This window comes from Clinocottus analis, unplaced genomic scaffold (assembly GCF_023055335.1).
Source record: "Clinocottus analis isolate CAN_PGR_092001 unplaced genomic scaffold, fCliAna1.0.p SCAF_17, whole genome shotgun sequence".
In the NCBI taxonomy this organism is placed as follows: Eukaryota; Metazoa; Chordata; class Actinopteri; order Perciformes; family Cottidae; genus Clinocottus; species Clinocottus analis.
Window position 1 is genome coordinate 7,478,613 of NW_027175898.1, and position 12,916 is coordinate 7,491,528.

General features: G+C 41.2%; 1 protein-coding gene across 1 annotated transcript in view; it reads left to right on the plus strand.

The window, feature by feature from the left end:
• Window positions 1-12,916, plus strand: part of cunh14orf180 (chromosome unknown C14orf180 homolog) — a 99,034-nt gene that overhangs the window by 75,600 nt on the left and 10,518 nt on the right. The window contains exons 5-6 of the mRNA XM_068581013.1: window positions 10,155-10,382; window positions 11,184-11,214. Coding sequence (XP_068437114.1) covers window positions 10,155-10,382; window positions 11,184-11,214 — 259 coding nt within the window. The remainder of the gene's footprint in view (window positions 1-10,154; window positions 10,383-11,183; window positions 11,215-12,916) is intronic.

Here is a 12,916-nt window from a genome sequence, read left to right on the forward strand (position 1 = left end):
TTTGCAGCCTGTCAGAATGAGCCATGGCAGAGCAGGTGGGCTTGTCCCACCACAGAGATGTATGCATCAGGAAGCTGTAAATCCTCCACCGCCTTCCATTTGTTTACGCCTCCTGTTTCCCACCAAACAAACTACTAGATTTCCCATGAGAGTTCCCGACCCACACACGACATCCTCAGTGGACATGCTTTACGGGCGTCACAGCCAGATGAAACCAGTTAAAACACCATTTTTAAAAAGGTGTTTTTGTGCAGAGTGGAGAGCAAGGTTTAGATTCAGCTCAATTATTTGCCCGATATGAGAGGATGTGCTATAAATCATGTCTGTCGTTCTTTTGAGAAATGCTCAAATTGTAGTTGAACTTATCTTCTTATTCATGCATCAAACACTAAGGCAGGTGGAGGAGTAGTTGGACCTGCCATAGTGTCAAACCAGTAATGCTAATGTAGCATGGGCAGTATGTGCATAATGATGCTTTTTCAATCACAAACATAATGTGGATCAGGTGGATTTTTTACTTTTTTACTTTAAACCATGTTAATTACATGGTATTAAGCATACTTTACATTGTGGATGTCAGACTACAACTATGCTGCTTTCTTTACTCTAGAATCATCTTCCAGGTTAGTTTTATATGAATAGAATCGTTTCTTTGATGTTAAGCTCATTATGAAGCGTATGTGCACTGAGATTTCCAGCTCTTTCTCTCTTAAAGGGAAACCAAATTATGTCAAAGCTGTCATCCCAGATGGATTCTGTTAATTAGGTGTACTAAATTGTCAGCACAAGCATCTCATTTTTTATTATTTTTTAACACTGATTGGAGATTGTTTAACCGAGGCTACATCTTGCCTAAACCTTGTGTGTGCGTGCGTGCGCGTACGTACCTAATATTTGAGTTTTATGTCTCCTTGCCAGGATGTTTTATTTACGCGATGCCTCACAGAAGAGTTGACATATTTCACCTGTGAAGGACGTGACCCTGGTTGTTTATTTCCCATGATGAAATTGTCCACAGGTTGAAGACGTAAATAAACAGTTCACGGAGCAGTAGCTCTTGGCTTGCGATGACCAATGTATTTTTTTACTGTTTAATCATCGGGGCAGATGTGTCTATACAGGTGTCCTGCAGCTTTTCTATTGTAACAATTCAGAGACTTAAGAACACCTGCTGCATCCTCTCAGGGACAGCATTGGTCTCAGGGTGTCATTTATACAACTAAAAACCCGATTTTGTAGACACGCGACACCTCCCCCACCACTTTCGCTGTCATTTCTCTTTAAAATGGTCTCAAATTAAACAAACTGCCAAACTGAAAAAGGACGTACATGGAGCTTCTCTGCATGATTTTTTCTTTTTGTGTGTGAAAATAATAGAGGGAACAAAATTTAATTATATCTTTCAAAAAAAGATATTACAATTGGACAGCTATTAAAGCAAAGAACAGTATTCCTTTTACAAAAATATATTTTCTGGTCGAGTACACAATTATAAGTATTTATATTGCTTTAGCGTCAATATAATGTGTTATCTGCAGTTATTTTCAATATAAATGTATAGGCTATGTAAAGAAAATGAAAAGCCGTTAGAACTGTCTCTCGCTTAACTTTGTCTTCTTTTGGTTATTCACACAACATTGCAGCTTTACATAACAACCCTGACGCTACAAGACAGACAAACGTTTTCTCTCGCATCAAAAATCCAACAATCTCACTGCCATGGAAAGGAAACGTCATAGAGGCCTCCCAAACCCAATTACACCCAATAAGCAGACCTGCTCATACAGAATTGGATCTAATTTTCTGACAATGAATGGACATCATGTGGCAGGAGTTGTCTGTTAACACAGCTGAAACCAGGGCTGCAACACAGAAACCGGAAACATGACAATTGCTGCAGTAGTGATTTTTTTTCCTTCCTTTGATTAAGAAAATCTATTTCCTCCCAATGACCTCAGAACATTATCTTTTGAAAATGTCGGGTTTAAGAGTACAATATTACGATCATTTAGTTCTTGAGGTGCATTTTTAAAAATTACTAATTGTAATCCAATCTCATTGTACCGTCTTAATTGAGCTATGCATGTTCTATAAGTCACCATTTTATGGAGTTTTCTCCCCGAGCCACCTCGCCGTGCTTTGTCAGCACAATTTACTGCTTATAGATCCACTGCTTGGACAATCTATAAAGTCCTCCCTCCTCATCACGCCCACGCAGCTGTTAGAAACTGTGTTGCGGAGGGAGAAATTAAAGGGCCAAGCAAACAGGAATCTATAAACATATTATGTCCTGTTGTTAATGGAAATGTCATCAGCAGAAATTCCACAGTCCTATTGAGCGATGAGCCAATTTCCCTGACTCTTTCTAAACCACTCGCATGTAAAACGATTGGAAATCCCAGGATTAAGTGTATACAGTATCATCAGTTCACCACAAAAAAATTAAACTACCAAACTTTCCAAACAATTAAATTTAAAAGCCTCTTATCCGGGTTTTAAATGGACCATAATAAAAAGGAATTAAAGAGTAGAAGTGGAGAGCTGGTCTTGGAGGATTCATAATGACACATAAACATTTACTGTGTGTGGCCAGTCCCTGCTGGCCACTGCCCTTCTCTGCCTTTCCACAATAAGCCCCATATACCTATTGAGTTATCATCGTGAGGTGTGTGCTTCTGAAGCCTGCATCAGTGGTTGATTGACCGTGACACCGACTGCCGAGGCGGCAGCAGCACAGTCATGGTCATTCTGTGGGTCACTGAATAGGGAAAGAGACGACGCTTGACCTTTTAATTTAATCATCGGCATCCCTTCAAACCTGTTTCTGGTCCAATTCTGTGGCTGGTTCAGATGAGTTTTATTCACTCCACAGTGTAGACAGAAGTTCACGACAAAACTGTGGAGTTCTCTATGACCATGATTATATACAGGATCAAAGGAAAAAAGCTAAACAAACAGTCAGAGCTGAGCTAAAGTCATCTTCTCTGGAAAGAAAAGGCATTGAAACTATCAGCACCCAAGATATATATTCTGTGTTAGTCTCAGAGGAACACGCCTTCATGCAAGAATATTCAGAAAAGTAAAACTAAGTTGTGTAATATATTCTTCTACACGTGTGAGAGGTTTCATATATGAAGTCATGCAGGGCGGCTGATCAAATTTCATTTTTCTCAGCGTTACATTGAAAAGCAGGAGTTAATATCACAGGGCTGCTTTGCCTGATGGTTTTGCTCGACTAGACTATGCTACTCTGATCAACAGTAATATCCAACAAATTACCATTTTACCAGCATGTAATAACAGCAAAGATGAAATGGGATCTGCAAAGAGCTTCAGTTTATCAGATTAGGAGCATGCAGTCCCTCCGCTGTTATAGAAGCTCTCACGGCAAACACCAAATAGGATGCAAATGCAAATACACATTTTAACAAGATGTTTCGACAGATCAACATTTCATGAGGCTGTGCTGTGTTTTGAGCAAAAGGCTCAAATAAATCAGTATTCTAAAATTGCTTATATTATCAATGCTAACATGCTGATGTACAATACGTTCAATGTGCACCACGTACGTGTTAGCATTACATTTGCATATCAGCACTATACAAACTAGAGTTAAGGCCAATAGGAAGGCCATTCGTGCTGCAGTTTTTTTGCTCATTTACCACCTCGATTTGGAAAGTCTGGGAAGTTATTACAAATGATCCTGCAGGGAATATAAATATGTATGTCAATTGCATGACAATCAATCTAATATCTGTTGAGACATTTCCCTAAAAAACAACTTTGTCGTTTAGAGAAAAGTACAAGGGTCATACCAGTAGATCCACACAGCTAGCTGGTTAAATATGAAATAAATTAGCTTCAGGAAGCTAATAGATTGGTTCTGAGGCTTTGTTTATCCTGGAAGTGAAAATATATAAACAGGAATTTGACATAAAAATAGATTTAATCAGATTGTTGTTACCCACACAGGGCTTTCTATTATAAACACTCCCAGTGGCTTACAGTTGATTTGACATTTAATTCCCATTGCAATTAACCTGAGGTTTAACGTACACTTCTTAATTTAGCAATTGCAATACTGTGTAATAATTTGGGCTTATTTTGGAAAACAGAATTAGCGGGATGTTATGAACATTAACAGTTGGCAGTGCTGACACTGTAGCAACACACAGCACAACACACTCTGCTCTGGTATGTGGTTCTTTGTGGCTCAATTTAGACTCCTAGTGGCGGAAACTGAAAACAGCCTTCCATTTCAGCTGACGTTATTCCTCTCACGTCAGATTCATCTTGAGACACTTGTCTGTCCTGCGACTGCCAGCTGAAGATATGTTTTGTATTCAGCTCATAAATCACTGGGCTTTGGTGTTGTTATGAAAACTTCCCGGATCTCATGATTATTTTTCCACTCTGACACCTTGAACGGGAGAAAGCAGCCAAATGTGACCACGTTGATGGAGTGGCCCACAACTGCATGATTGTGCAGGAAGAGGGGGAAACACGGGTGAAGAGAAATGATGAAATGATGATCAGCCACAAGGCTGGTGAGGCTGCAGATGTCTTGTTGACACTTGAGCCTTATTGACAGGTGGCATATGCCTGTTTGAATTCATCACAGGCATTAACCTTGTGACATATTGCTCAACTAGAAAAACCCTGAGGCAGATGCCAGTTGGCATGGCAACGCCCTGTGAGTTGACGCTGTGTGGACAAGACATTCACATCCTAAAGCGTGCACTGTGAGCTGGACATCAGGTGTTATGTCGCTAACACAACTGTCTCCATGGCTGATCTGCTGCGATTAGCTTGATCGCCCTTAGCTTGTATTTTTGCATTAATGTGTCACTTGTTTATTAGTTCAAAAATAATAAAAATTAAATTGACAAGGATGCTCTAAAAGGATTTTTGCAGTCTGACATTGCAGTGTGAACGAGTGTTATGTTTACAAGGCCTGCCAGAGATCCTGTGACTGTAAGCGTTATGATATCGCTGTTGGTGAGCAAGCAGCTGTGTCATTGTTCCTATCTTACACGCTGACACCATGTCTCATCAGCATGATGTCAGGGGGCTGACAACACAGCAGGAACAGAAGAGAGAACAATAGAAAGGAAGAGGAGAGACGCTATGTGAATAAACGTGATGGTTTCTGGAGTATCAGAGGACGAATAGGTGATAGTCTCAAACGGAAAGCAGTCAGACATTTCAATGTAACGGTGAGAAGTAAATGATGTTGTCTGTCAGTAAACCTCCCACACAGAGAAAAGAACGCTGACTTCCTTTTTGCAGCCAGGTGGCCTTGATCTCACAGAATAAGCAAAGAGGACTATGAGACACCAGTGGTTGATGCTTTAATGATTTAAAGCATCAACCACTTCTCTCAGGTGAGTTTTACAATTGTTCAGTTGGATTTGTGTGGTTGTTGTCATGCACGAGTAAAGGCTCAGTACTACTGCATTATGTGCCGTAATGTATATTTCATTAAGTACTGTACTAATGTATACTTCTACTTTGCTACATTTCAGATCATGTTTTTTGTTCAACGAGATATATGTATTTAAAAGCTGTAGTTAGCGCTTGGTTTGAATTTGCATATTAAATTAACTTATAAAATATGATCCAAAAAAGACCCACAAAGTTGTTTTAAGTTATATGGCTGGTTAGAACTGCTAATGCGGAAGTTACGCAAAAGGGTACATTGGGGTATTGCTAATTTTCCTTAAAGGAGACGAAGATGCTCATTGTCAGGTTCATACATGTTTTGGGGTTTCTAAAATGTGTCTACATGCATTAATGTTCAAAAGGAAATGTCTCATTCCATCAGTTTGAGTGTGTCCATATTCATCCTTTATCTGAATGGCTTGTTGAGTCACTGTTTGTGATGTAGGCCTCACAAAACTGACTTGGTTGTCCTATTTGTGGCTCAGTGGTGAGCAGGGTCATCCTTCAAACAGAGGATCGGCGGTTCGATCCCTGGCTGCCCTAGACCATGTCGATGTGTCCTTGAGCAAGACACCTAAATTGCCCCCGTAGCTGTGCCTCCAGTGTATAAATGGTTGATAATACTGATGTGGCACCTTGCATCGTAGCTCATGCAGTGTTAAAGCGCTTTGAGTGGTCGGAAGACTCAAAGTGCTTTACAAGTACGGGTCCATTTACCATTTATTTCACAGTGTGTTGGCTAGTCGGCACTCCAGATACCCAAAATCACTTTTTTATGACACAACCCCTTTAAGTCATACTCTTCCACCACTGCTTGTATCAGCAGCACCAGTATCTTAAAACTACAATATTCATATTTTGCTACACATTCTTTGTTATTCATCTACAAGCATTTGTGATGATGAACAATGAAACAAAATAATGACTATCGCACTAGTTAAGTCTTAAAGTGCTTGAAGATGAGATTTTTTTCCTTAAAAACAGAGATACACAGGATTTCGCCCTGTTTCACAAAGCTTTGGTCCACAAGTTGTCCACTAGGGTGTGCAAGAGTGGAGCAAAAGAAAATGAGCCCAGCAAAGGTCCTGTATGAGGCATTTCCTTTAATCAACAGTTCTTAATTAATTGATTTTGACATACTGTGATGAATCATTATAAACCCAGTTAAGGGACTCTTTTCTTTAAGTAAATAAAGCCCTTGATTCACAGTGTTAGTTGTCTGAGTGTGTAGTTCATACTGTTTGTGAGCCTTTCACAATCAATCACTAATAATGATTCAAGGTATAACGCCTCCCAAAGCCGTAATCGTACAAGATCTACGATTCATGCTAGAATTTTCTGCTCAAAACTAAACCACTACTGGTATGAGAGTTGACCGAAAATAAGTCATAAAGAGTGGAAGATGATGTATAGATGTGTCATAAGCTTAGCTGGGGGATTTGCGTTACTGTTTACCTGAACAGTGTTTGTCAGTAAAAGTCACTGGGTCAGATAATTGAGTAAAAAGAGACAGATGGTGGCAGCATTTACTGCTGATTACATGGAGGTCATAAACTGCCTTTCAGTAGCTGGTGGTCTCAGGTCCAAGCCTATTAAACTGCCAGAGCCTGAATCTTAGAGGGATGGAAGTGGAGGGGTTTAAACAGTTGGCCAAGACGAGAGACTCTAACATCCAGAGTGCAGGCACAGAATATGTATATTATCGCAAGGATACAAGGTTTCATGTCTGTTACACTGGAGTTTTTTTCAAATTTTAGACTCAGAAGACTCAGTTCTGAAGGATCTCTGTGGTGCTTTGAATCAAAGAGAGTACTTCATCTTCTTCTTACATCATTGGAGTTGGCATACTGTAGCTGCTGTCACTCATACAGAGTAAAATATTCCATACCAGAGGCCTCTAGGCTCCAGAAAAAAAATGCATGAAGTGGCTGCATGTGCACAATCCAGGAAATATAAATAGTATATGCTGATGTAGGGCCATGCGCAGTGTCGTGAAATGACACAAGGACACAAGAGTTGCAATGTTCCTCTGCAAACCTGCTGGACAATGCAAAATGCATTATTCTGACAAATGGTTTATACAATCATCTAAGATTAATGGCCCTATGGTAAGTCAGAAGAAGAGGATTGTGCAAATATCCACAGTCAAAGATTTTCCGAACAAAGTAGAAGGCCACATTTTATTGTAACCCTCTAACAAGGTTTTGTACTAAGTTACTGGGTGTGTATACTGTGATATTCTTACACTAGCTGAATATGTACTCATTGTAGTTTTATAGTATACAGAGCATGAACACAAATTGAATATATTGAAGTTGTCTCCATTGCAATAAAGTGATGACGATTTATTTCTGTAGATGAGTCCTTGTTCCTTTCTGCTCACCATTCATTTGCATTAGTCCCGGGTATTGGTTTCCCTGGTATCGGGTGATGTGGAGAGTGTTTACTGATCACACTGATGTATTTGTCCACCAACTCCGTAAGACAGACAATCAATATTCCAATTACAGGTAGGTTTCCATTCTTGCGCTGTGGAGTTGCGAACATCAGTCAATATCTTTGTCAAAATGACTGTCTGTACATGTACGAAAAGGTGTTTGCAGCACGATGTGAGCAAACTACCTGCAGCCTTGTGGTGCCACTAAATCAAATTAGTTAATCTTCCAAGAAACTATTTTATAATAACGTGTTAGAAAAGCAGAGGTTGGTTGGAAAAATGTAAATCTTCACTACTGCTGAACAGCTCTCTAATATGATATGCAAAGTTGCAGCCAGTGTAGAATATTACAGGGACTTTCCAGACCGTATTAAAACACAGTGTCAAATATGAATCTGAAGTTGACGCATGGGGACAATAATCAAAAGTGGGCCAAGAGTTAACTTAATTCCAAAACTCAGTTCTAATATGTTGGAAGTCTGTGCTACAGCTTTGACATATTGAGCTGCATGACTGAATTTATTGTGAATTTGTATGAATGCCTACATGCACGAGTGTTTTATAGTATATATAGTTTTCGATTTTACATACCCCAAAAAAACATTTTTAGGAAGTGTTACAGGAATTGCTCGGAATCCTATCAGAAATAATGCTTTATAATGCTTGTTTTAAGCTTGAAAGGGTTGCAATCCTGCCTGGCTGGGTTTCCTGTTGCATGGTTGTTGTCAAATGTTGTTAACATGATGACAAGATCATCCCATGCTGCCTCCTCTCAGCTGATGTGCTTCTGTTCAGCTTGACTGGACTGTAATGAGAAGATGGAGCCCACTCTTTTTCAATTAGGACTGAACACTGAGTCAGCCAATGGCCTTCTAACTCAATCACATCAAAAGCTTTGCTTACTTTCTCGCTGCATTCCACCTCAACTCTATTGACGGCTTAGTAAAGTGAACACAATCACCTATTTGTGTTTCTCGATACTCTGGTTGGAAGGGATGGAGCAACCCTGAATCAGCATAATCAAATCCCGCCAACTGCTCAAGATGCTGTTAGTCGAAAATGGATACTGTTCATAGTTCCCTGTGTCTGACCTGCCAGTGCAAGTTTAATGCTCTCTGGTCGCCCCCGTCCACTGCCATTCACAACCATTAAAATCCCATCTAGCTTAGCTAGGTGCATCGGACACTAATGGAGACTGACTTTGCCCATTTGCTTTGTGTTTCCCCCATGCATTTCCTGCAGCTACTACTATTGTGTCTAAATGGAGCGATGGTAGGGAGGAGTGCTGCTCTCAAAGTCAAGACCCATCCATGATCCTGTGGATCATCCGTGGATCGTGTGCTGTGGTCGTATCTCTTCTTCTCCTTTCCCTCTCCCTCCCCAGGCAAAGATTCGCCATACATTAATGTTGATTAGCAGAGTGTGAAGGGAAGTGAGTACACATCCAGAGGAGGCACTCCTTGTGAATAAATATTTGTCATCCTTGTTTGGATAGTGAGTGCTTTCCCTCTCTCATACAGTACAGTGGCTGTTGCTAATGACCCGGTGTTTACATCAGCTCTCTGGTGTGCTTTTAGAGAATGTAGAAAAGCTTGTTTTCACTAAAGGGAATGTGAAACACCCTCACACAGCATTTATTCTAGTTTGCTTGTTGGTGCAAACTTCTAATGCACTTATCATTTATAAAACATAAGTGGAGCAGTAAGACTTAAAAGGGCTCTCTTAACCACGGTGCTGTTTGTATACATGATGCGCTGCTCTGAATGCAGACGAGCATGGGAAATTAGGTCAAACTGCATGAAATGCAAGTCTAATTATATGCTACATTTAGATATACTTCACAGGACATAAGCACATTGTATTTGTTTTTTATCATTAACACCTACAGCGTTGCAGTTTCCAATTTCAAGGACTGGAGAGAGATCCAGTGTGTTGAACAGACGCTGGCAGAGCTACTGTACATGAGCAGAGCAGGGATTGGTCAACAGCTCTGCCACTCAAACTGCAAATACTCCCGACTTCCTCTGTCCTCCTTTCCTGGCGCAGCCTGGGAGGAGGGAGGGGAATGAATCTTTTCTATGCGAGTCGCCGGAGCTCCCACAGCCTGCTTCCTTACCACCTGTCCTTGACTTACAGTGCTTAGACGAGACTGAGTGGAAGCTGTGCTGCTCACTCCTCCGTCTGGCTCCGCTCTGTCTGTGTTTATGTGAACAGCTGCTTTTTTTTTTAAACCTTTACTGTGTGTGGTTGTTTCTTTCTACCTGTGGTGCTTCAGTGGAAAGGCGAAACGAGGAACGTCGGCTGGTGGAGCTCTGATGGGAGGCAGCGCTGGCTCTGTCTGGGACTGGGGATGCTGAACAGGGGGAGGGAGGGCCTGTTTGAGCTGGGACAGCGGCTCCAGCAGCAGGGGGAGTATCAGGCCGCCCTCCACTGCTTCCTCAGCTGCCTGTTGGGACTGACCCATGTACAGAGCTTCACCTATTTGCCCAACTGCCTACACCAGGTGAGCCAGATGCCTGAAGACTAAGCACACACACATGCACACACACACACACACACACACACACACACACACGTACATACACAGCATAACATTTCTTTGTCGTTCATCCACGTCCCAACGTGCATGTTCATTACATGCATCCACAATAATCTGCTGTATTATGTATTTGTACAGCTGTGTTGACACATTTGCATCACTTATTTTTTAGAACATCACACATTATCACATACCACAAGACACATTCAACCTTGGTATCACCAACACCAATGTCAAATTGTACAGCACAGTCCATCATGTGTGCCCGTGTTGACACTGTAAGATAATTTCATTCAGAGTAGGAGTGATAGTGTGCCTGCTGCTAAATGAAGTATCAGAGGCATCACTCGCTTACAGTAACAGTGTTATTAAACTGGTCACATTGTTAAAGATATTGAAGTATCCACACATTGTGCGTGAGCTATGTTTTGATATTTCTGAGGTCACAGGCTTGATGACACTGTGTAGCCAGGCCAAAGTTTTAGCAGGTTACATACTGGGTCCTTGTCAAGGCTCTCCTACAAAGGCAAGGAAACTATTTTAATTCTGGTTAGTAATGCCTGAAGGAATGTCCCTGATGTCAAACAAAGCCTCTACAACAGAACTTTGGAACGTGTGGGACGACGTTAACCGGACCCATGGCGCCGCCAGGAGAGCAGAATTACTTGTTAAGACAGTACATGACATCATGCGCGCACACAACTGGGAATGAGATTGTAATTGACTATTTCATTATTAACCTTGTTCCTTGTCTGTGATTTACAGATTGCAGAACTCTTCATCACTGAAAAGAATTGTATCCTTTACAAACTCGGGGAAAGACTCACATCCAACAACCAGCCCTTCAGAAATGTAAGTGTTAGCATGCAGGCTAACTATAGTGCTAGCATGATTGTCTGTGGTTGAAGGCGCGGCAAATTCCAACACAATGAAGGACGTAGACCCTTTATAGAAACACGTGTAAACTGAGGGGGGGATGAGTGGATGTCTGTGGGCGAGTTCATAACACATTTGTACCAGAATGGCATACATTTTGTGTGCAGCTCAGGCTGTGTGTCTGTCTCTTAAGAGGATTTGTATGCTCTTATCTCTGCACAACAGAGTGGTAGAGCACTAATTAACCTGTATCTGCACTGACAAGCCTGTTCATCCCCACTTCACTGCTTCTATAAACTATAGGAGTGTAGGACATAGAGATAATGGAGAGGTGCTGCGTTGCAGGATATATTACCTCTGTGGCTCTTCTCACCGTTATTGAGACACACCAACACTTAACTTGCCAGCTCAGGTTATCTACCTCAGCAAGGCTGTACCCCTTACTGTCCACTTTCCAAACTAGGTCGATTTGCTGAGCTTCACATCATCATTAGCCATCAGTAGGCCACTTCTCGCCATGTAAAGATATCTACTCAAGAGGGGCGTTTACCATGACGGGGTTGAATGTTTTGACATACGGCACTTAATTACATAACGTCATCAATAGTAATGGTGTCTTGTCAAACTGTGTCTTTTTATGTATGGTAGCGTTACTTACCTTAGAACATTGTTTTAAAATGTAATTACAGCTCACATTGTTTGGTAGGTCAGCAGAAGAGAGAGGCAATTTAACATATGTTTTATGTATTCCTAATTAAATCACAAACATGATATTTGTAACAGTGCAGTAAGAATTGCCTCTGATGGTACCTTCATTAATAAGGTACTCCATCAAATGAGAACAAGAAAGAGTTGCTTGAATATTCGAATAGTTCTCATGGGCATCATAGCAGCTGAAGGAGGGATGTTGCGATGGTCCTCTAGGGGGGCAGGTGAAGGGTCAATGTGCTCAAACTGGAAGAGGATATGGGAACTTTGGGGTTTCACACAAATGCTTATGACAATGGAATTTGCTGTGTCTCCTCGCATTTTTTTCTGTGGAGTCAATCTACAATTGGGAAACAAAGCTGAATATACGTAGCCAAGGCTTGATGTATCGTTATCAGAGTTGGCAGTATCGACAAGTGACCTTCGTCCAAAGCCAAAAGCTCCTTTGGCTGCTGATTGCTTACTGATACGAGTTTCATGGAAAGTGTGCCGACCCAGACAATTTGACTTTAAACTTAAATAACCGGGGATATGAGACATGCCCTATATTTACATTTCTAAAGTGGATATGCAGTACATAAAGATTAGTATTACATAGTGACAGTAATAAAACATGTGGTCATACTTGATGACATTCTACTAGCTTCTACTATTGGCTAGAGTTGATAGTGTACTTTATTGCAGTGTACCTGCAGCAGAGTTGTGCTGCACGTGGGATCAGATGTGCTTTGAAGGTGCCACTGGTCATGTAAGTTATTGTCGAGTTTGGAAAGCAGTCCAATTACCAGTTCAGGGGAGGTTGTGTGTGTGTGTGTGTGTGTGTCAGTTTGTTTGGATCTGCGTAGAGTGAGGCATACATTCCCTGGAGAGGATTGTGTGAGATTCCTGTTGTGGTTCAGCCAGTCTAAAAATAG